General features: G+C 40.2%; 1 protein-coding gene across 6 annotated transcripts; it reads right to left on the reverse strand.

The window, feature by feature from the left end:
- Window positions 1-3,449: 3,449 nt before the first annotated feature.
- LOC139974708 (bcl-2-related ovarian killer protein-like) lies at window positions 3,450-23,847 on the reverse strand. 6 transcript variants are annotated; one of them, XM_071982046.1, is made up of 7 exons: window positions 22,300-23,847; window positions 21,907-22,001; window positions 13,037-13,237; window positions 11,718-12,187; window positions 7,095-10,424; window positions 6,262-6,417; window positions 3,450-5,990 (listed from the first exon to the last, which is right to left on the reverse strand). In XM_071982046.1, the coding sequence occupies exons 2-5, from the start codon at window positions 21,980-21,982 to the stop codon at window positions 10,272-10,274; spliced, it is 900 nt and encodes a 299-aa protein (XP_071838147.1). In that variant the 5' UTR covers window positions 21,983-22,001; window positions 22,300-23,847; the 3' UTR covers window positions 3,450-5,990; window positions 6,262-6,417; window positions 7,095-10,271. The 6 variants fall into 6 exon arrangements, with proteins under 6 accessions (XP_071838147.1, XP_071838150.1, XP_071838149.1 ...); XM_071982049.1 differs by lacking the exon at window positions 21,907-22,001 and adding an exon at window positions 13,851-13,993 and having other exon boundaries at window positions 22,300-23,843; XM_071982048.1 differs by lacking the exon at window positions 21,907-22,001 and having other exon boundaries at window positions 22,300-23,835.
- Between the last annotated feature and the right edge of the window lie 1,953 nt (window positions 23,848-25,800).

The following is a 25,800-nucleotide window of genomic DNA, read 5'->3' on the forward strand; positions in this document are numbered from 1 at the left end:
TTATTTCATTTGGGGAAAGTGCAAACCAAACCTTCTCAAAAGGACCGTTCTGTAAAAGACCCCCTTGAGCGGGTGGGCATGGTTTGGTCCACCTACCATCTTAACTGCGCTTTCTCCTTTTGAAAGGTTTTTTCGTTGCGTTGAGAATCCCTCGTTTGCCTTTTTTTGTTAGGTTCTGGGGTGGTTTTCATTTTCGCCACTACTGGCCCGGATCCTTTTCCAATAACCGGCCAAAGGCGACACGCCTTTCGGGGGTGTATACTCAGATTGGTGACTCACTTTGTAGAATCAAAGAGGAGGTTGGGCCAGATGTTCTGCTGAACGTGGCCCCCTCGGCTTGCCAAACAGCCATCTCTCCAGATGTGTGGTGTTCTGTGTGTTGTAAGTCACTAGATAGCCGTCTCCGGGACTTGGCGAGGAGGATTGCACATGGGGTCCTCATCACTAACCATTTTCGCCTTGTCAGGTGGCGATTAGGTTATGGGATTTGTCCCTGTGTGGGCTGTAAAGCCATCAGGACTATGCAACACCTTTTGCTGGAGTGTCCCTTTGTCCGGTTGGTGTGGAAATGATGGTTTCACGCCTTCATTATTGGTGTTATTGGTTGTTATTGTTGTTGTTTTGGTTATTAGTGTTATTGGTTGACCTCAGATGACTAGTGACCCGACTTAGCGTGTGTTGTTCGCACAATTGACGTTGTGTTTATGAAGGGTGCACAATCGTACAAAATCTCTCAATGAGTCGGTATTCACATCTGGTCTGTTTTCCCTCAAGTTACCCTATTATATAGTTGACTCAATGTAATCAGTCTTACATGACACTCGTAACTCCCATATAATAACGGGCTTTGCGACAGTGTCTATCCACGGTCGATCACACCTCAAAGTTCCCCAATAAGTCCTAAGTGGCTTTCTGAGCCAAAGTGACACAATTAGAATACCATTCATAACATATAGTCAGGGTGCTAGCCCGGTTTCATTTACACGTTTGAGGACGGAAGGTTTGATGGTCCCGATCAGAAAAAGGCACAGGGGGTCTGGGGATTGAATATATATGAAATTTCCTTTTTTTTCAGGGGGCCATCTTGGATTCTGGCCGCCATCTTGGAAGTGGGTGGCCCAAGCAACATACCATGACCATCATATGTTTCAGTGAACTCGGAAACACCTTAATTGACCTCTCTTTTGTTCATCTCCGATTTTTACAGCCAGATATATGACATTTCCTTTTTTCTGGCGGCCATCTTGGATTTTGGCCGCCATCTTGAAAAATCGGAACCGATAAAGTGGGTTCCACGGATAAAATCGATAGATAGGTCGAAAAGAAACTCCATGCCAAATTTGGTACTTTTGTCCGGCCGGTAACGTTAAGCCTGAAAATTGTTGCTAAGCCACCTGACTATGTATTGTTTTACACAGCTAGTCTTCAATGTCAGGCACACAACAGTGTAACACTACAGCAGTCTTAAAAGCAGTGTTTTTTTATTGGTGTTTTTTTTTTAATCCTATCCAACATATCAACATCAATTTCTTGATAAAATTCTTAGGTTTTAAATGAACAACACACTTTACTAATAGATTAGGCCAACTTTATCAAGCTACTCAGCTTTTACGGTTCGTTAGTTATTTTCGATTGCGCATGCGTAGTTGAAACCATTTTGAGATATATTTATATCTCTCAGAAAAAGGATTACTTAGCGAAAAGATATGACCATTCTTTGTTACAAACTCCATGTACTGAATATGGCCTTCATTGGTCGAAGCGTAATTAATTAGCTGCTTATATCATCATGCATCGAGAAAAAAACACATACCGTAATTGCGAAATGGGAACTATATATAATGTTTTTGTTCATATATCGACGCCGTTTCAGTGCTTTCCCAAGATGTGTTTAAATTATCACGATTTGTTCTACTGAACAGATATTCTTATATATGATTATTCGGTGTTCTATGATATTATTCGCTAATGCAGTAAACAAATATGCAAGTTATACTGAATTATATATGCATAGCTTTCATTGTTTTCCTATGCGGTGATCTATATTTATAACAATAATATTAATAATAAGAAGGCTTTTACGACGCTTAAGCGACCCGCACAATTGTGGGAGAAACCCGCAAGGGCTTATGGATTACAACTAACACGTCAGGTGGCTTCCAATTCAACATTTAACGTAAAATTTGGAATCCCCTCAATGAAGAAAGTCACTTCAGATGGGAAAACCGTAGATTGCTCTTGGATGAATGCCCACCTTACACTATGTATGACCCGCCGGCCGGGTGTTCGAACCCGGAACCTCCCGATTATTAAGCCTCATTGCTTCAAATGCCACCGCCTTCATCCCTTCATCCACAGCACCGCGATTGGCCTATTTGATGCCGTTATTAATACTATTAAATTACCGGTATATACTATTTAATATCGACATATATGCATTTATGTTTTTGATACCGGCATATAATTTTTTTATTGCGGGCACATAATGTATTTATAAAGGACATATATGCTTTTTATGTCCGCATAATTAATACCGTTCTTTAATTTGTTTAATACTGGCATATGAAGTTGCATGATGATTGGCTGAGAATTAATGCCGGTATTAAATAGAATTAATACCGGTAATAATTTTCATTCGTACGGACATTAAATCAGCAATTATTTCCCGTTTGGCCTACCATAGGCATGCATGCCCAAAACCAATTACCAGTAAAATTCTAGCATGTAGTGCATGCGTGTACTTGAGGTGGGAATATATACGACTTTGCTGCTGCAGTGATCCCAAATGCGTTATTCTTTCGAATTTTCATTTTACGACTGTTTCGCCAAAGAGCACTTCCTTCTTTCTGAAAGTTATTTAGTTGTTTCAGTCAGTTGCAATGTTGTTACCTATTCTCATGTTATCTGAACTTCTTTATCTTGTTTACTATGTTTGCCAATTCTACAATTTCTCCCTTTCCATCTGATCAGCGATTTTTTTTTAATTTCTTTCATTAAATATTATCCGGAATTGTGATATTTCGTTTGTCTCCGTTTAGTTTACTATATACAGTACAGTATATTATGTTAGTGTGTGCGTTATATGTATTATGTATGTATCATTTGTTTTCCAATAAGTAAAGCCCATAAACATAGTTAGCCTTCAGCATATCCTGATTACAAACTTATAGTTAAGCTGGACACTGGTTGGCAATTTTGGGAACGTCTTTTCATCATTAATTTAATATAAAGTTTCGATATATCGGGTATAATACCTACTATACTCGCTGAATTCAAGTGGTCTCACACCTACGACTCCATTGACCATCGTCACGGTGAAGTCATTTGTTCGGGTATCGCTTATATCTGTAGGTTAAGTTGACAAGTTGGAGGAGAAAATTCTCGGTCATTTAAAGACGATTCCCTTGTATGTGATTTATACCGGTTCACAACAATTCTGTCAATGTTGATTGATAGCCGTACTTTTGATACCGTCTGACAAATGCGAAACTCCTTCGTTGGAGAATTTCGTATTGTTCAGTACAATTAGTGGGGGTGGGGATGGGGGGTTAATATGCTTTTGTGGTTTGTTCGATATGGGGATTCACAGGTTCCATTTAATGATTTCGATTTTTTTTTTATTACAATTCGGTCAATACGCATATGAGTATGAAATATGATTATAAAATGCATGTAACGAAGATATAAATCCTTGCTTGTGTACTGTTTCAAAAATAAAATTAACAAAAAGGACCTCTAAACAACGGATCTCTAATAGGCCATCAGCTGAAGCTCAAAATGTGGCTGTAAAATCAGTTTCGTTCCAGCAACACCGGGTCTAGATTTTTAATGCATTTTGGGGTAGTTTAATGCATCACAAACATTATATCAAAAGTTCTCCAAAAAATTTCCTGCAGTATTTTTGTAAGAAACCCTTGAAATTGGGTATGTTATGTAGACATTACGTGCTACGATGCTATGTATTAGGAACACATGTGCTAACGTTAGATTTGGTACAGTGGTGCATACATACCACTCTTTTCTTGTTAAATTACGACTGATATATTTTTTTGTATAATAGTTGGGTCAGGGTTACAAGAATGGTGGAAGAGGATTCTGGTCTAAAGGTCAGTGAGGGTTGTTTTCAGGCATTACAAGTTGTGCCCCCCCCCCCTCCATTTTCGCCAAAATGGTAAAAAATCACATTTTCAACTTTGAAATATGAAATACAATTTTTGCACATTATAACTTAAGGGTTTTAATTATAAAAATGTACCACTTTTAATAAACTCAGATATAATGCTTTGTAATAAATCAAATATTTTTAGATTTTCCCCCTATGTTATGAATGCATTTCGTCTGTGCATGTATGCGTAAATATACACATATAATGAAAAGTTCCTCTCCATAATTGTTACACTCCCCATCCAAACTGTTTTACAAATGCGACCCCCTCCCCCTCTACTTTACATGTAGCTAAATCCCTAGTTACAATGAGATGTACCAATGCCCCAAGACCAGTGAGCCATTTCTTTTGTATAAATCAATATATAAGTTGGCACACTAAGACGTCATGGCATATCGTAGATGTGAAATAAAGTTATAGTCGGTATATATCCGTTACCTTAGTACTCTTTCTACAGTCTCCTGCAAAACTAGGTACTTTCTCCTTGTTATTGAAACGACATGTTTATAATTCGTATTCCTGCAAAAAGAGTTTCCAAGGGAGTTAACACATAAAAGAAAAGATCGACAAGGTTTCGAATGGTATTTTGAATAATAATAGTTCTATATTCTACAAATAATATGAATAATAAAGGTGAATGGTACAAATAAGTGAATAACGAAGACAGTTAACTTAAGCCCCAGATATAAAGAAATAATGTATCTATTAAGACTGGGTCGATACACTCAATGGTGTAGTAGAGCTGGGCCTTTGCGATGATTCAAGATACAGGTTCTTAATCAAAAGGCGCGGCGCGGAATTAATAAGTGATTAAAAGTTCATCCAAGGACAGTTGTACTAGTCTTAACAGTATCCACTTCAATTCACTGCATGGAAGTCAGATATGGTATGGAAAAGGGAAAGTCTATTCCATAGTAGAGGTGAAGATAATTAGATGAAATAAAAGTCACTAAAGACTTGAATATCCTTCAGTCAAAACTTGAACAGATGCACAGAACATATTAACAATATGAATAAAACAGGTAACGAAATGTTACGGCAAACAATAAAGAACCGTGATATTGGAACAGGGTCAGGGGCGATGGTTCCCCAACAACAGTATATAAACCTTTGACTGGTTTCAGGACGCGGTATTTGCGTCATCGTCATCAGTAAATGTAGTTGTGAATATGCAAGAGGTAAAGCATGCCCATAACACCCTCCTCCCCCCTCCCATCCCCTCTAAAAAAAAGGTGTGATTTGAAGAAAATGTGGATATTTATCAAAGGTGTCTGGTAGGTAGGGTAATCTACGTAAAACTACTAATAGCTAAAATGAATATATGAATAAGATCATGTTTACTGGTTCCTTTAAACTCTGGGGAACAAAATAATGACAACATGACTTTGAAAAAGTTAACCCTCTTCACAAACTTCAAACTTGATTAAAATTTCAGACTAAGATATCGAGATTTAACACCATCACAGTTCATCCTCCAAATCATCTTCCCCTGCATCAACAATCTCAACATCTTCTTGGAAGTTGCTGCAATTTCTATATTTACATAGGTCTGTACACGGTAGTTGTGCATTCATTCAGGAACATCTTCCTTTAAGACATTTGCCGACTCTACAGCTACTGCTGACACACTGAAGCAAAACATCTGGGTCAGGTGGCTTCGTCATCCAAGTGATTGTAAGGTCATCATTTTCAAGTTTACATCCATGTCCCTCTGGTGAGAGTGCATCAATCCTTGGCTGCAATGCCCTACTGTGAATAGCAGCCTGGTTGGTGCAGCGCTTAACATGCTGGATCAGAGCATCTTTTGTTGGTGGTAAACTCTGCTCTGAGGAGGAGATGAACAGAACACCTTGTACCATGAAATTCGATATTTTTGAGTCTCACATTTTATGATGGGGTACCAATATAATTACAATTCAGCTAGAAATATGTTGCAAATTTCTTTAATAATTTCAATGGAAAGATTAACCTGATATTGCATCTCAAAGCGTTTAGAGAATTTTTTAATTTTCCTTGGGGGAGGACCCCCATATTCCAAAAGTCCTAGATCCACCCCTGAACACTCAATGAACCACACATTGAAGAGAGTACTTTACCTTTCAAGATCTGTATGTCTTCCTTGTCAAGAATTGTATCTAGTTTCTTCAACATAGAGAGTGGTACCTCACTTCAATGGCAACACGGTCTTTTCCTCTAATATTCATAAAATCTGGGCTCATCTTTTTCCGCTCTGCTGCTTGTCGAAGCAATACCTTAATAAAATGAAATAAAAAAAGCAAATTGTTTTGCATTTTCTGTTGATCAAAATGTAAGTTTGAACAAATAAGAACTAAGACAATTTTATTTATATACCATGTGATCTGCTCATCTTCTATGGACAAACAAAGACACATTCAATTTTGCAAACCAGTGTCATGCAAAAAAGAATTAAAACAGGCTTTTTTTTGACAGTACAGTACATTATCTCTTAATGTTATGGTTTAAATTATACAATGGTAGATTATATCTGTTACTAATAATAAAGGAGACAGATACTTGTTCATTTTGGTAAAGCTAGACAGGCTGACCATAAGTCCTTGCAAACCTAACCTTATTGCACCTTTGTTACACTTATTTTTCTAACTAATATAATATCTCTATCATTCAAATAAAGGGCCACAGTAAGAAAACTATGAAGCCTGTATTTAACACTTAGGCTAGTGCCCCAGATGGAGAATTTGAAACAAATTTCCGTTCCTACCACCTTATAACAAAACAAATCAGATGACCATGCCACTAAGTAATTATATTATGTTCAGGTCCAACACTGTGCCCTTTGACTTGGATTCTATCCCTTAAGAGCTACTGATCTTGCATTATGCAACTTCTCTTAACACTTCAACTATGCCACAGAAGTACAAGTAGAGTCGTGTAGTATGCTTAGGCTTACCTCCATCGAAAGTCTCTGCCTGCTGCAGCTTGTCCCGTTTGCAACGCCTAGTAATGTATTGTTTCTTTTCCCACATATAATAAATTGAACAGGCAATACACCAGAGCTTCTGCTTGGTTTCCTCGATCTTTTCCGTCAATTCTTCGTTCAAAATCATATGGGGTCTCCTCTGGAACTGTCCGTTTTCTTGCAGCAATGTGCTTGCTATCAATGAACCGCCTGTAACACTTATCGTGGAACCCCATCATACTATGCTGTTGAACACACGCTTGATCGTAGTAGGCCATGGAGTAATCAGTAGTACGGCGATATCACCGTCTCCGCCGCTGAGATTAAGCCAATCTTTAGCGCAGGAAGTAACTTTATTCCATCGTTTATTCGTCAGTGCCTTGAATGCTTCAAATTTTACAGATTCAATGTGCACTGAGCACTGTAGATTTCCGTGTGTCGGAGACTTACTAGCGCCCATGGGAGCCGCCATGTTTGCTGTTTTCTAGAAAGATTGCACACAGAACTCATGGCTCATTGGACAATTCATATCACATGGTACAGATATCTCACTGGCGCACAACTTTTGAACGTAAAACGGCAGGTTTCTTAACATACGCAATAAAAAATATAGTTCGATCTTTCGAGCGGAATTGCAAAAAAACTGCAGGAAAGTACATGGAGAACTTTTGGATCATTAATCTTAGTTAATTTATGTATTCAATGCTGTAGAGAAATTTTAGACCCGCAGTTGCTGGAACGAAACAAGCGAATTTCGACCTTCAGCTGATGGCCTATAAGTACGCCACACACGGGTCAGCAATTCTCCCGAAAGTCAACAAGTATATGGAACGCCAAAAGGGAGAAAATTCGTAAACAACGTCCTGATTTGTAGCAACAATTAACCATGTCAAATTCGTTACTTTGAAGATGTTAAGTTACCCCTTCACGTTCAAAAATTATCAATCACATTCTCGTCATATCCCAGGTCCCGTTATAGTTCTTCCGTTGTTGTTATCGTATAGTAACTCTGCTGAACTTTCTCTTATTAGAATTCCAAGGCTATGTTGCTCAACTACAGCTGTTACTTTCACCGTTCCCAGCACCAAACTTGTGTATATGAGCATGCGTAGAACATAACCACGGCACTGTAGGCCACAATTGACGAATGTTATACATGGCCGTTGTTTACAAATCACGAAGTTGTGAACGAATTTTTAGGGAACGATGTTAACGAATTACGACCTATTTAGCGTTCCATAAACGAGTGACCTGAGGGGAGCGTTTCGGATTTAAACTTGCGTCGTGTGACATTCCGAGACTACGAGTAATTGTTTTCCGCATTGCCAATACTTGGAGATTTCCGAAACCATATTGAGTAAAGATTATCATTAATATAAATATAAGCGTATGTAAATCCCAATATGACCAGCTGTGAGAACTTTAATTATGCAAATTACTGACTAAAACAAAATGAGCACCTTTTTAAGCTAATTATGGAAGCCGCTGCATGTTAAAACCAATATGACCAGCTATAAGAACTATTAAATATGCAAGTTACGGACTAAAACAACTTGAGCACCTCTTTAAGCTAATTATGGAAGCCGCTGCAGGTAAAAAAACTGACCAATTAAATATTATAGTTACAGGATCGGTCCCCTCATACTGTCATATGACAGGTATAGCCTATACCTTTGTTGTCCTCATATAGGTTAACTCATTAACGTTAACATTGGCATAAGAAGCTCTCAAATAGTGCAACGACCCTATAGGGGTTGGAGGGTGAACTTCAAAATCACTTTTCTTCAAGGTGTAACCTTCAACACCAATTTCATATTTAAGGATCACTAGTATCGCCCCCCCCCCCCCGACCCCCTCCAAATCCTAGAAAGTCAATTTCATAGTCAAGGATCACCGGTATCGCCCTCACCCACCCAACCTCCCCCCCCCCCCTACATCAGAGCCTCTCGGAAAATGCGTTTGAAAACTTCTAGCTTCTTTTAGCCAGCGGAAATGTGGGGTCATTACTTATACTTTGTAAGGAGTGTTAAACATATATATAAAATCAATCATCGAACTTGTGTGTCAAATGTTTTGACTTTTGGCGATGTCAATCAAATATGTTTAATAAATGAATAAATTCGAATTCCAAGCATAGTTTGAGGCGATATTGAAGGATGGTCCAAATACTATGGCCTTAAAAGTAGTAAGGTATAGGACACAAGTCTCCTGGCAACGACAAAGCTTGACACGTGACCCTTTCTCGCTCATCATATATAAGCAGCTAAACGATATAGCTGATGCTGTCTGTCATACATTAGCTAGGGCGTAGGAACCGGGGGGGGCTGGGGGGCGCCAGCCCCCCCAGTGAAAATATGGGGGCGGAAGTATCATTCCGCCCCCCACTCCGCAAGTCAGAAAACCCCTTTTTCATTTCCAAATGAGAAAAAAATCTCATTTGGAGCACCAAATTGCATTTAAGGCCAGGTGAAAATGCAAAATTCTTTACAAAATGGAGTGGGAGTTGAAGTGTGCTATATTGCACCAAACTGCATCTGAGGCCACCTGGAAATGCAAAAAAATTCCAAAGGGGAGGGGGACACGCCCTCCCCTTAGACCCCTCCCCCAGGCCGGCCATCAGTCTTCAGCCCCCCCCCCCCACTCAAAAGTACCTTCCTACGCCACTGTACATTAGTAAGAAATCGTCTATATCTTCCCACGCAGATATCAGAGCAATATATGGCCACTGTCTCTCTATTATAGTAACAAGACTATACCTTCCTTGTCCCCTCCGCCCCCCCCCCCTCACTACAAGAGAGGACCTCTGTGTCCCTTATATTACATACGATAGGAGTAAAGATATTGCCACTGGCTACATCACACAGGGACACGATTGGACCATTTTCTCTCCCTCCCTCCCTCAACGACGGGCTGCATTGTCCGTCTTCTAATATACATTAGTGTATACTGCTATCTCTGTCAATTCTTCATAGTTGAGTCACGTGCAGAGGTCATACCACATTAAAGGAAAAGAAACAACTGGAAGGATCACCTCTACCGCTATATATAATCCCTCTATGAGTTTGTGATTCTTTTCACTTTGTGAAGTTTGACAGAATCTTCTTTCCGTCTTAAGAGGGAAGACATATTTTCATTCTCAGATTTGTGGGCGGCGTTTGTTGTTTTGTTTCACTGTTCAAGATGTCGTCGAGAGGACAGGACGGCTGATTCGAAAAGTAAGACTACCATATAGAGCAGAATGAAGAACAATGACGTCACAGCCATTAGTAACACCGGGTAGTCTGTCAACCAGTGACCATGAAACGTACGGACCAAATCACCCTGCGGATGAATATGAAACGTGAAAAAGGTTAAATATCCACATAACTAAAAAATATAACTCGGACATTTGGAATGGACGACGTCAAAAAAATTTACCTCATGTCGTGTTTTTTTTTCGGGCGGGAAAAATGTCACTTTTTCTCTTTTTTTTCCCCGGGCATGATGATGTCTTCGGTGAGTGAGATTAAAGGTAAGCTGTATTGGGCCCAAAATATGCTAGATATTCAAATATGGTAACCTTTGAGTCAAAATTCTTAAACTGTGTTTATTACAACCTTCAAGAAACTTTTTCTCACTGGTACATTCAGTCATCATCTTGTGTGTTCCTTGAAAATGTCTGAGAACAATTTGGAGAGTATAAAGACCCGCTCAAGGCAAGTATACTCTTTGAAAGCTTGTTGCAATTATAGCGTGCTATAATTTGGCCCGGGCCTATACTGACTACCTTTAAGCGGTCGAGTATGTCATATACGCTCAACTGTATACTACGGTAACTCAAGTCTAATAGTAATGTCAAGTCACTATGTTACGTTTTTGTATTGATTTAGTATACACGTCCTTCAGCTCTGCCCTGCCGCCTCCCGCACCTTGAATGAAGGGTGTGAAGACTCGCGCACAAAGAAACGTCTCATGCCGGTAATCTGACCTAGTTTCGAATGAGGTGTAACAGAAGTGTGAGACACCACCATCGATCCCAGAAAATACACACACTGCTTGCTACCGTCGGTAATTAAACGCTAGTGCACAGTCAATACATATCTACAGCTACGGTCAATACAAACAACACAGTATACATAGCAGCGAGGACATGTCAGGTCTAGATAAAAAGATAACAAGGTATCACGTTTCATTACTGTCTGCATTTTGTAGCGATAAGAAGAAAACGTCATTTGCAAGCAACAGAAGTTAACTTTTTCAGAGCGCGGCACGCGATTTGGGACGAGTCTTCATTGCCTTTAAGTTAATACTTCTTTAATACTCTCTGTGTCTAATGAAAAAAGTTTAGTTTAAGTTCAAATACTCTGACTCAGAAAACATGACAAACTTCTAGACTTCACAAAGTCTTCTTTCTTCCAAAAAAAGGAAATATTTCGTATGATGCGACGATATTTGTAGTAGGACTTTATCGTGATTCAGCAAATCGATTATACCGCATTCCGTGTTCTTGGTTATACCCAATGAAATCGTTATTAATTTATGCATTATATGTTATATATTTTATTATATATTTATGAGAACAATTTACATGAGTACTCAAGCAGTTGTAAGATAATTACGAGCCTATAAACTCACCCATCCACCGTGCTGTAACATCCACGTCGCGAGATCTGTGCGGACAAACTCCTTAAAATAATTGAAGATAAACTGCATATAGACACCGTTACCTTGAAGAAGACACTCTATGACTAAGGATGACGTCACCATATAGAGGGATATGATTCGTACCCACGTGATCTCGTCTTTAAAGATTTCCCGCGCAATGTCGTGGAATACCTCTTCCACTATGCGTTTGGATGATATTGTCACGTTGAGCTGTGACGCAATGTCTCTATATAAGTTAGGATATTGTCGATCCAATTCGTTACTGATAAGCTGAAGTTCCAAGAATATTGCGTTCGTGTTCGACTTCACCTTTTTACGAAACTTCGGATTAATGTTCGGTTTCAGCGAATTTGGAAGACGATATTGAACAAAGTCTCGGAAAAGGTTGTAAGACATTTCCACAAGTTCATCTTCTCCTTTCACGTGAGGAAGACGCAGTCCTACAACAGATGAAAGGTAAAATATATACAGTAGAAAAAAGATTCGCAACATATTGTAACTGATATATATTTCCATGGAACGCCGAAAGTGTTCACCAGGTTCATAATGGTTCACTGTATGCAGGTGTCGTATTACAATTCATTACCCCCGTACACACCATTGGCTTATGCATGCACTAAATTAGTCACTTTCAAAGCCCGCTATCAAGCAGAGATAGAATATTTCAACCGGCATAGCCTATACCCACCGCATGAAAGCCGATTGGCTTGGCCTATACCACAAAAGTTGCAAATTTCCATATTATGATCCTTTTGAGCTAGAGAAAGAGGAGCACCTTAAGCCCATACTGAAACCCAAACCCTTCCCAATGCTCGCTTGGAATCAATATTCACAAATCTATCCCTTGAATTTCTCGAGATAGGTCTACAATTTTCAGGACTTCGCGGGAAATCGACCAGGTTTTATTCATTTCTCGTGAGTAAATATATGACTATTCGAACTGTAGGCTGAGAAATGGAGTTTCCTTTCCAAATTCAATGACATCGGCCTAATCTTATGAGGTATACGCATCCCGTACCGTAATACAAGAGTTCTTTCCTCCCCTTCCCAAATCCCCACCCGTCCCCTCTCTCAAAAATCCACCCGTCCCCTCCCTCATCAAGGCGTTAACAATATACATTATAAGCTGCATCTATAATACCATATACTCGTCGGGCCAAGCGAAAAGGTAAAAATAATCGGACCCACCCCTATACGTGTTTATATTCAAACAGACCTGCACGCCCTGACTGATTTTTCAATAGCGTCTCCTATTACTATGGCAACCATGAATGGCCGCCAGTCCATACCTTTATACACTTTCCACTCTAATAATTTGACTCTCTCGAAGAAATTGTTAACAATGGCTCTTCTGAGTTGATGGATCACTTTCCTAAGGTAGGCCCTCCTCGAGAGACTGTGTTTCTCACATTCTAGTTTCCTTTGAACTTTCAGAAACGCCGGCTCTTCTCTCGGATGCCGCATCTTGCCCGTCATGAGAGTTCCTGTTCCTATAACAACAACAAAAAGGATAAAATTATTCTCTCAAAATTGATGCTAAAGAGCAAAATAGATACATTCGCGCCATGCAGTCAATCGCAATGTTTTTACATTATATATATAGGCATACTGCAATATTTCACTTCAGCATGACCATGTGGGACTTAATAGAATTAATTAGTGCTTATAGATATCAATGGCCCAATCATCACAAAAATAAGGATAAACAATAAAAACCTTTATCCGATGAGAGAAACATATACAATGAACAACAGACTGCCACCCCCCCCCCCATGTGTATTGTTATAACTCATTCATAATGGTGCAACTAACATACCGTGAAATTAATTACTTAAAACCCATATCAGCTGTAATAGAAAACAGATTCTGCCCGTTTTGATTCAAAAATTTGGTGCTTTTTGTATAAATTGAGTTTGTTATCATTTATTTTCACTAAACTAAAATAATCCCCTCCCTCCGCTCTTCCCTCCCTTCCACCCTCTTCACCCCTCCACCCCCCCCCCCTCCGCACTATTAACCGAATTTTCTTGTTAAAAATATATGATCTCTTATATACCCGCCCGCATATATTACATCATAATAATTCACACTTTTTATACTTACATGTGTTGCAAATATTTCTTTCTACTAAGAGACAACAATCAAAGCAAATGGAATAATAGAAACATCCCCAAATTGGTGTCTTTTAATGTCAGTCTATGGCCTTATATAAACACGAAACCTTGGATATCTCTGTACCTTCCCACCTGAATTACAAATGTAAGAGAAGTGACATTTTAGCAGCATATGAGTATCCTGAGGGCCTCACTCCGGTTCGATTAGGTCTTGATTTGTTTACAAGCAACCTGACAAACTACATAAATGTCAGCTGAGTGGGCTGAACTTTAGGCGCTAACAACCTCCAGATCTCTCAATATGAGCGTGCAGAACTTGGCAAGGAGTTGTCGTCAGTTATGGATGAAACTGCTCCCCTTAATTGCAAGCAGACGTAATCTATTAATTGCACTCCATTAAGATGGACAATCTTTGCCCAAGTTCTTTCTTATATACTCTCTCTCTCTGTTCAGGAAAAACACGTTTTCTCTAACTTCAGGTGAATGAGGTGACGTGCCGTTGTCATGGTAACAGTTTCACTTGTGGGATTTGGGGGGATCAATTATTGAATATATCACACATTACCACTATGTATGTATGTATGTATTTTAGATCCTCCTGCAAGCAGGAACTCGCGAAGAGGGCCATCATTGGCTTATCAAAGCTGCAAGCTGACCGAAGTGTCTCTTAGATTCATATTTAACGTCCATGATTAATATGAATTGTCAACAACTCTGTAACTGGACGACATACAATAATCTCGTGACTCGAACTCGGGACCTTATGATTGAAAGGCACCGGCGTTAACCACTGAGCTAACACACCGAACACTATGTAAAAAGGACATGTTAACGCTTCGATATCATCGTTTGTTCCCGCCAAAACTCATGTGCGACATTGACTTGTATGTGTACTTTGGGGTTGCAGAAAATATGTCTCTGCATGTCTCAGCCCGCCCGTATATTTTCCCGTGACTAAGTATAAGAATTACAGGATTTAATGTTAGTAGGATCCAATCATTCCTCCCCTTCAGAAATACCTAGACACCATGGCTCCCCACACGAAGAGCGGACACCCCTCCCCCATGTTTCCAGCAGACTATACAGGACAATTAGCTGCAATAGGGCACAAAAACCTGACATGGTAGATATCTTTGTTATCAACTCCCTCCCCGATCTGGGGACATTGGTGTATATAACCCATTAACCCTACACCGACTATGTCAGTGAGGGGACGCTCAAAACAACGTAACCAACCATGGAGGGTCATGTGACGTGCTCCCTTGTAGCACTCAACTCTTATAGTACTCCTTGAATGTATATTATGCAACAACTAATGTCCTGATCTCTAACACTACCAAGTTATCTGTCTCCTTGTGGCTATTGTTGGAACAAGGGCAAAATTCGTTAACATCAGCGTCAATTGTAGATTGTTGTAAATGAAGAAGTTGTTGACGATTTTTACATGGTCGTTGCTAAAAATCTTGTTCACAAATTTTACATGGTTTTTGTTGCTACAAATCTGGACGTTGTTGACGAATATTGCCTGTTTCGCGTTCCAAAGGCCACAGCCTTGGTGCCAACATTTTGCCGCAGGAGATAATCTTATCACGAGCTTCACAGTTTGTGTATAAATTTCTGTGGTTTGTGTGCTGCAACAAATCACTATTCGCACGTACACAATATGCGCACATGTGCCCTTCACTAATACTAACCGCCGTTTCTGTTATATTAATATTGCTTGATTAATTATTTGCTTTATTGGTAGCAATCAAAAGACAGGTGCACGCTTGCCGAATAAACAAAAATAAACAATTTATTATAGGCCTATACGCGGGCCTCAAATTCACAACCTTTTCAAAAATGAACCGCGGGTATCGGATTTTATATATAGGCATATTCATCGGGGACAACCCTGATAATAATTATAGAAAATTATAGAGGGTCCCGTGAGGCCATATAGTGGTAACGGGCATTGGCGGGAGCACAGAACTAATAAAAAGATGGTTTGGATTTACCAACGACTCAATAACGATATAGGAAATGTAGGAATGTTTTAACAAAGCAGTGTGTATTGTCACCCCCCCCCCCCTCCCTCACCCCCCCCCACACACACAACCGTTCCAATTATACCAATGAAATTGCTAGTCGATACACATTTTCAGTCAAAAGGACGCGGTACTATTGCGATTTCGGTGTCAGTAACCTTTCCGCCATTTTTTCCAGGTGATGTTAGGTGAACCGTGAACATCCATTATGACACCCACACCTTCAACTCAGTGTGCAATATGTATTATACTTGTATATGGATGTGTAGGCTACACAGTGGGTCTCGACAGTTCAATTGCAAAACTTAAACCTGTTGAATAAGACTAATAGTAGTAATATTGTTCGACCATAGAGTGAGCTAAAATTGACTCTGTACTAAATAGAGCTACGTCATTGCGATTTTAATCTGCAGTATATACTATAGGCCTAAATGCGCGCCAGTGAATTAATCCACCTCGCTATATATCAGTGACTACCAGCTATTATGTATCTCTTTCGAGATCCGGCTTTAGGAATCACAAATGAGTTCTGGTTGGTTAGCATCATGTTTGATCTCTATAGAGTAAGGCAAAATATGTCACCAAAAACAGAACTATAGTATTGTTCGATACAGGTGACAAACGCCTTACAGTGGAATTACGACCTTCCTTACCGGTTTCGAACCTCTGGACATACAATCAGCGTCCATAGCCTAGTGGTTAGGTCGTATATATATATATATATATATATATATATATATATATATATATATATATATATTTTCCAACTCATTACTATTTTCATTTATATATTCATTTTCATTTATTTATATATATATATTTCATTTATATATATATATATATATATATATATATATATATATATATATATATATAATATAGCATTGGTACTCGCAGGCTTAAATATAGTGAAATGAATCCAAAGTTTAGGAAAGTCTACAGTAACTTATTTGAAAATGTATCCATGTGATCATCGGGGGAAAAAAAAGAGCCTTTCGAATCACATCCAATCTGTAAATGACAATATCAACAAATGACAAGTGCTTTAGAACCACCTCGCTTCAAATGAAATTTAATTATTTTATATTTTCGGCACGGACGAATCTAGCGATGGGGTTGTAGCCTATACCCTTCTATACTGCTTCTTCTTTTTCTTCTTTTTATTATATATTTTTTTTAACTTTTTTTTTCTTGGCCACAAACATATACGTTCAAAACAAGGACACAATAGAAAGATAGTATTATAGACGCTCTTCGAACGCCGGTCACTGTCCTTACTTTTTACCGCTTCTTCGGTAGTATTTTCAGTATCATCTACGGAAACCTTTCTCAGCCCGGGACCCCTCTTCTGACAGGTCCATGATCCGGCACTGTATTCCATTCCGGCCCCTTCTGTTCTATTCCAAAATGACAACTTTTCAGGGCAAGTTATATACCGTCTGTAGGCGCCATGCACAAAAGGGTTTAGTGAATTGCTTATTGCCCCCACAATGCCGTGAGCTATATGGCGGCTGTGTGTGTCCAAATGAACAGTCGAATCTAGTCAGGTGGCTTAGCAACTTTAACGTTACCGGCCGGACAAAAGTACCAAATTTGGCATGGAGTTTCTTTTCGACCTATCTATCGATTTTATCCGTGGAACCCACTTTATCGGTTCCGATTTTTCAAGATGGCGGCCAAAATCCAAGATGGCCGCCAGAAAAAAAAAAGGAAATGTCATATATCTGGCTGTAAAAATCGGAGATGAACAAATGAGGGGTCAATTCAGGTGTTTCCGGGGCCACTGAAACAGATGATGATCATGGCATGTTGCTTGAGTAACCCACTTCCAAGATGGCGGCCAAAATCCAAGATGGCCGCCAGAAAAAAAGGAAATGTCATATATCTGGCTGTAAAAATCGGAGATGAACAAATGAGGGGTCAATTAAGGTGTTTCCGAGCTCACTGAAACAGATGATGGTCATGGTATATTGCTTGGGCCACCCACTTCCAAGATGGCGGCCAGAATCCAAGATGGTCCCCTGGAAAAAAAGGAAATTTCATATATATTCATTCCCCAGACCCCTGTGCCCTTTCTGATCGGGACCATCAAACCTTCCGTCCTCAAACGTGTAAATGAAACCGGGCTAGCACCCTGACTATATGTTATGGCTGGTATTCTAATTGTGTCACTTTGGTTCAGGAAGCCACTTAGGACTTATTGTGGAACTTTGAGGTGTGATCGACCGTGGATAGACACTGTCGCAAAGCCCGTTCTTATATGGGAGTTACGAGTGTCATGTAAGACTGATTACATTGAGTCAACTATATAATAGGGTAACCTGAGGGAAAACCGACTAGATGTGAATACCGACTCATTGAGAGATTTTGTACGATTGTGCACCCTTCATAAACACAACGTCAATTGTGCGAACAACACACGCTAAGCAGGTCACTAGTCATCTGAGGTATTTAAGTAGTCTTTTCGAACCTGTACTCCAGGGCTACTGTTAGCGAGGATCTCCAGGAAGACTTGTTGTCTGGTATAGCCAAGGCCCCCCCCCCCCCTCATAGTAAAACGATAGCTTGGGTTCGAATCCCTCCGTTGGTGAGCTCTGGACAGCGGTAGCAGCGATGAAGAAGGGAAAGCCCCCGGTCCCGATGGCCTCCCTGCTGAGTTCTATAGGACCTTCTGGGAGGTTCTCGGTGGGGACTTTAGAGACATGTTCGCTACCGCTTTCCAATTGAATTACATGAGCCAAACACAGAGGGCTGGAAATATTGTTCTCCTCCCAAAGTCGGGAGACCCTTTAGACCCTAATAGGTGTGCAATAACGCTGTTAAATCGGAACTACAAAATCCTGGCCAAAGCATTAGGAAATCGCTTAGCGGATGTGATGCCGGATATTGTAGGTCCTCTCTAGACTTGCGCTGTGCGAGTCCTTCGGATTGAACTCGAATTTACTTAACGAATTTAATTAACGAATTTACTTCTGGTCCCTTCCCGGTTCGAAGGGGAGTCCGTCAGGTTTGTCCCCTCTCCCCGTTGTTGTATGTTCTCTTCAGCGAAACGCTCAGTACCTCGCTGGACAGATGCTTGGGATTTCGGCCTTTCAATGTACCGGGTGGGGCTAGAGTTAAATGCGTGCAATATGCCGATGACGTCACTTGTATTGTGTCGGACCTCGTCTCCTTCAAGCCTTCATCGAAGGTTTTGGCCACCTTCCAAGAGGCTTCTGGTGCCAGACTTAACAAGTCCAAGACCAAAGGGCTGCGTTCAGGAGGTTGGCGTGGCCAATCCCTCCCGTTCGATGCTACTTGGTCGGATGTCATGATCAGGGTAATCGGTATCTGGCTAGGTTATGGTGCCCCGGAGGCCACCACTTGGGCCGAGAAGGCTGATCAGGTGGAGGCAAGGCTCAACACATTCAATCGGAGGTGACTCTCCTTCCCTGGGAAGGTAAGTTGTCAATCGTTTTATTGTTCTTCTCCGTTGGTATCCTGGTACGGTGATCGCTGCACCAGATTATGCCTTGGTGCGATTGGAGTGGATCATTTTTTATTTCATTAAGGGAAAGTGCAAACCAAACTTTCTCAAAAGGACCGTTCTGTAAAAGACCCCCTTGAGCGGGTGGGCATGGTTTGGTACACCTACCATCTTAACTGCGCTTTCTCCTTTTGAAAGGTTTTTTCGTTGCGTTTGAGAATCCCTTTGCCGTTTGCCTTTTTGTTAGGTTCTGGGGTGGTTTTCTTTTTCGCCACTACTGGCCCGGATCCTTTTCCAACAACCGGCTTCGGGGGTGTATACTAAGATTGGTGACTCACTTAATAGAATCAAAGAGGAGGGTGGGCCAGATGTTCTGCTGAACGTGGCCCCCTCGGCTTGCCAAACCATCATCTCTCCAGGTGTGTGGCAGTCTGTGTGTTGTAAGTCACTAGATAGCCGTCTCCTGGACTTGGCGAGGAGGATTGCACATGGGGTCCTCATCACTAACCATTTCGCCTAGTCAGGTGGCGATTAGGTTATGGGATTTGTCCCTGTAAGGGCTGTAAAGCCATCAGGACTATGCAATACCTTTTGCTGGAGTGTCCCTTTGTCCGGTTGGTGTGCCTTCATTATTGGTGTTATTGGTTGTTATTGTTGTTGTTGTTTTAGTTATTAGTGTTATTTGTTGACCTCAGATGACTAGTGACCCGACTTAGCGTGTGTTGTTCGCAGAATTGACGTTGTGTTTATGAAGGGGGGGGGGGGGGGTTGTCTATACCAGACAACAAGTCTTCCCGGAGATCCTCGCTAAAAGCAGCCCTGGAGTACAGGTTCGAAAAGAACGACCTAAATACCTCAGATAACTAGTGACCTGACTTAGCGTGTGTTGTTCGCACAATTGACGTTGTGTTTATGAAGGGTGCACAGTCGTACAAAATCCCTCAATGAGTCGGTATTCACATCTGGTCGGTTTTCCCTCAAGTTACCCTATTATATAGTTGACTCAACGTAATCAGTCTTACATGACACTCGTAACTCCCATACAATAACGGGCTTTGCGACAGTGTCTATCCACGGTCGATCACACCTCAAAGTTCCCCAATAAGTCCTAAGTGGCTTCCTGAACCAAAGTGACACAATTAGAATACCAGCCATAACATATAGTCAGGGTGCTAGCCCGGTTTCATTTACACGTTTGAGGACGGAAGGTTTGATGGTCCCGATCAGAAAAGGGCACAGGGGGTCTGGGGATTATAATATATATATATAATATATATATAATATAATATATATAATATAATATATATATATATAATATGAAATTTCCTTTTTTTCCAGGGGGCCATCTTGGATTCTGGCCGCCATCTTGGAAGTGGGTGGCCCAAGCAACATACCATGACCATCATCTGTTTCAGTGAGCTCGGAAAAACCTTAATTGACCCCTCATTTGTTCATCTCCGATTTTTACAGCCAGATATATGACATTTCCTTTTTTTCTAGCGGCCATCTTGGATTTTGGCCGCCATCTTGGAAGTGGGTTACTCAAGCAACATGCCATGATCATCATCTGTTTTAGTGATCCCGGAAACACCTGAATTGACCCCTCATTTGTTCATCTCCGATTTTTACAGCCAGATATATGACATTTCCTTTTTTCTGGCGGCCATCTTGGATTTTGGCCGCCATCTTGAAAAATCGGAACCGATAAAGTGGGTTCCACGGATAAAATCGATAGATAGGTCGAAAAGAAACTCCATGCCAAATTTGGTACTTTTGTCCGGCCGGTAACGTTAAGCCCCAAAATTGTTGCTAAGCCACCTCACTAATCTGACAATCAGAGACTATAAATGACACACATCTGCTGTGATTCCCATCACTGGTAAATGTCGCGTAGAACGCTATCTGTGGTAATAGTTGTAGTCACGTGACTAGCAACCGTATTAATTAGCATATATCCATGCTAATCGGTTGTCAATATATAGATACAAGCTGCAGGTGATATCGAGCATCATACTTCTAGATATCGGCGGTGCATCCATGCATACCTATATCGCCGGTCGGTCATTATTCATATGACGGTTGCAAGCTATTAATTGATATGCCTATTCATAATTGAACGCTACTCCCACCATTATACTCCGTGCCAAAGACGTCAAGCATGCCTACCAAATATAGACCTACAGACTATAGTTATTGTTGATACATAGTATGTGATACACCTATAGCTAGCGACTGGTACAACTACGAAGGTAAAGGAATTTTGAACAGCAACCCCCCCCCCCCCCCAGCCACCCTTAATTACCAATTAAGCACGTATTATTGACTTTTCAAAAATGATTATATTTCAAAGGCTCTATAAGGTTCCACAAGAGCTACAGTAGCCAACCTCAAGAAAAGAAAGCAAACAGAGAATGAAAGGAAAGTTTATCCACAACCACCCCTCCCTCTTTACACTTCCGCCTTCAAAACGCCCCCCCCCCCCTTCAGTCTGTGCTTGTAAAAGTAAGAATTTCATTTATTTACTATGTATATTAACAGTAGCCCACACTTACCTTCACATACAGCTTTCCTTACGTTACTTATACACTGGCTGTTAGACTGATAACTTGCGAGCAAGCCCTGTAGCATAGTAGCCTATATATTTGCACTGAAAACATCAAGAACAACAGTATTTAAGCCTGCAGACAAATCTAGCATCGGTACGTAAGGAAGTATATTTGCTATTCTTTAAAAGAAACATACCGACAATGTTAATGTATAGTGAGGCTGTATAGTGAGGCTGTATCCATCACTATGACACTATGATAATAAACATGGCAGTAGAGTTTCAGTTTCGTAAGGACGTTTTGGTCTAAGACTACAGTACTAATCATACGGAAAGTTATACTCAGATTTCATATACTGTGCAAGGATATATAAAAGGCTATCAACACACAGTCACTTACCGTTAATATATTTAATAAGGCTGATTCCAATCTTCCTCAACAAGCCAACGAAACCTTGTCCCACTCAGCACAGAAGCTATCTCTCTCTCCACCTCTCGCTTTACGATTCCATTATGCTTTGAAGTTCCAAACTATTCCCCTGAATACCAGAAGCTTTCCTACCGCGCGTTCATTACCATTCAGTTGTTGACTGGAGTTTTACAGAACAGTATTATAGCCGTACAATACTTGAAAAGGTGGTTATCCATTGCTAGGCGTATAGCAACGAAAATTGAACAATACAGGTCGCAAGTTTACCTGTACCTATTGTCCGTATCACAATTTGACGTCCTTCGTACGTACGATAAGTACATTTAAATTTTAACAAACGTCACTGAAGAAAAAAATCACTGGAGCTGATCAAACCAAATGTCGAAAAAGTCTCCCCTTTTCGTAAAGAGATGAAAATACGACTCTCTTTCAACATCGCAGGTTTAAATGTTCTGCAATTAACAAGGTCTACAGCTATCTTTGGAGAATCACAGGGTAAAAAAAATCTCACTGTATAGCCGAACGTGCCTACAGCCATATAAACACAGCTCTGAAATGTGTTCACGAACAGAAAGAATTGCGTTGTTGAGAACAATGCCAATACCGAAATGTGAGGACAGATGTTATATTAGTTTCACCGCACACTTAAATATCCCATGCAGATTGTGTTCAGTGTTCGACTGGGCTAATTATTATGGCAAGAGTCATTGTTAACATCCTTTCCCAATTTTTTTTTTTTTTATGTCAAATACCAGACTGCTTATACACTAAGCCTCTACTTCGATTTAAAAGTAATAATAAAACCGTTTCTTGATTTGCATCATTCAAAACCTGCCGTTCGTTTCCATCATCTTAATCACATAAAGTCTCGCTCACTTCAATAGCAATTCTTACAAGTTTTCGCCTTCAGGAGGTAATAATTAACACGCAAATGCCAAGGTAGCCTATAGTAACTCCAATCCATAGCTGTGCACATGTGACGTCAAACATTTGAATTACAACTAACCGGTCTATATATATTGTATGTTTACCATCTATTCTTTCTTTTATGACAGAAGTTCGCACATAACGTTGGTCGATATGTGAGCTGGCATATTAATATTAAATATCAGTGATGACTCCCAATCCGTTGTATGAGTCAAAAAGAATATATTTATACTGGTACCAATGGAAACTGCTTTTAAAAATTTATCACTTTCTTTGATGCGAGATTTGATACGAAGTTATTATAACGAATCTATCCCCTATCGTGGTCAAATTCCACTTCACCAGATGAACTCATGAACTGGTATGTGTCAAGGCGGGTATACAGTTTGGTGTTAAAGATCGGCATGAGCATATTGTCCCCAATATACTAGAATTTCAAACAATAGTCACTCGTGCTCCAAATTCCTTTCCGATACATTATTTTGACAACATTCAGCAATTTAAACATGCTAAAACTTGCAATCATGGGCCAATGACCCACAAGTTTCTGTTTTCCAGTCAATCAATTCCCCTCAATTTTTCAGTCTTTTAGTCTGTCCGGTCTGCTAGTGTCTGAGGAATTGACGGGCACGGTCGCGCGACAGACCGTCAATTCCTCAGACAATAGCAGACCGGACACCAAATTTGTGGATTGAGCCCCTTCCAATAGAAAATTTACGTCGGAAGCAAACACCCAGAAAAGTTTAAAATGGCAGGATGGCAAACCGGTATAGCCTAGGACGCCGGTGATATCACGACGTTGAAACCCTGCACGGCGCTATCAGTGGAGTTCAAGGCGCGTGACAGTTTCTAGCATTCTTCATTGGAACTTTCTATGTTTTCGGATGTTACACACCTAATTAGCATTTGAGGTACGTATAATTATGCACTGTATATAGCGACGTATACTGTACTTTTATTCCTGCAGAACCAAGACGGGTTGACATCACACTTACGCGCATCCTTCTAATTGCGCATCAGTCGTTATGGTTACCCGATGCATGTAAACGCTTCATAGCAAATCATAACTTTATACTCTGCATGGAAGTGAATAAATTTGATTTTTTTTTTAAATTTTACATCTGTGACTTTATCACAAGAAATTCAACCGTATAGCGAACCGACTATACATATGAATGTACGGTAACACTTGCAGTTTGCCTGCCCACAACATCCTGAATTCAGGCGGTTTCAATATTACCGGTTGTTATTTCTGTTCAGATACAAAGTGATCCGGAAATAACTGATGATATACTACTAGACATGTATGTTTTCATACTGAGGTATTCAACGTATCTGACAATAGCACTGTGTGACTAAACTTCTACTTACACAACATCCATTTTCCTGCATGACTGTCAAGTTCACACAAACAACTTTCATTGTTTTATTGTAACTGACAACATCAGTGACTGGGTATACCAGGGACGCTGTCACTTATTAGGCAACCTGAAACCAGCGAAATCTCTTGAAATATATTTTGAATTGTGGTGACCCCTACCGGCAGAGTTCATATACTATTGTCGCTTTGAATGCGTGTGTATCGGCATTGTGCGGAGACTGTGTACGTGGGGGAAGTTACTATGCCAGAATTACTGAAAAGTAAATATTAATTTTGTTGCCAGTAGTGTTCGTGTGGAAACGGAATACATTGTAGTACTTTCAGCTGATAATGCTGTGCGTCCATTGATGATGGTACGGGGAGGGGTGGCGTGGGGGTGGGGAGGGGAGGGGACACCTTTGCATCCCGCACACCAAAAGCGACCCAAAGTATAAATAATCGTTAAGGCATCTCCATCCCATTGGTCAACAATATCATCAAAACATAACCCCCAGCTATAGTCGAAATGAAGACGACTTTGAGCACTAGCCAGTATTCATCAGATGCAAAGAGCAAGCTTGATCTGCCAGGCTCATTTGAACTTTATTGTATACTGTATACCTTCTGATATTTATAAATGGTCAAGCTTAAAATGCTATCTAGAGCAAGCAGTTTTTGGCATATTCAACTTTGAATTAATGTTCCATGCTATGTACTATCCTTTTACAGTAAATTTCAATAGCTTAAAAGACGGTTAAGTTTCACATCAGTTGAGCAAGAAAATCTGGTGGTAGTAATTCACTTTTTGGCTTTCCATGTCTTACGCATTCAAGAGTCTCTGGTCGACAGATTTGTTACATAATCAAATTATATAAGCCTACCATGAATGCAAATGCCTTTGATCATGTACAAATCAGCTGATGTACCTCCTCCTTACTACCCTCCCCCCTCCCTCCCCCAACCTATAACAATTCTTGAGTGAAAATTATTTGTATTTAGTCAAATAATTTTCAAGCATATATATCTAAACGGTAATGTAAAAATAATTAAAAAAATGAAAAAAGCACATTTTGTCGGCCGGACCCAAGATCCACCAAATTTTAACACTTATGTACGGTGGTATATTAGAGACATTGTAGAACTTAAAAATTCAAACTTCTACTTGATCTCACCACCTATAAGAA

The sequence above is a fragment of the Apostichopus japonicus genome, chromosome 10 (genome assembly GCF_037975245.1).
Source record: "Apostichopus japonicus isolate 1M-3 chromosome 10, ASM3797524v1, whole genome shotgun sequence".
Classification (NCBI taxonomy): Eukaryota; Metazoa; Echinodermata; class Holothuroidea; order Aspidochirotida; family Stichopodidae; genus Apostichopus; species Apostichopus japonicus.

Bases quoted from the DNA above. Each gene is read 5' to 3' on its own strand.
- LOC139974708 (XM_071982045.1), bottom strand. From the start codon at position 17,269: ATGGAATACAGTGCCGGATCATGGACCTGTCAGAAGAGGGGTCCCGGG. The intron at 13,238-17,166 runs GTAAGGACAGTG...TTGTTGTTATAG, and splicing joins TACCGAAGAAGCGGTAAAAA to GAACAGGAACTCTCATGACG. The intron at 10,425-11,717 runs GTGAGTTTATAG...ATTCATCCGCAG, and splicing joins TGTTACAGCACGGTGGATGG to GGTGATTTGGTCCGTACGTT.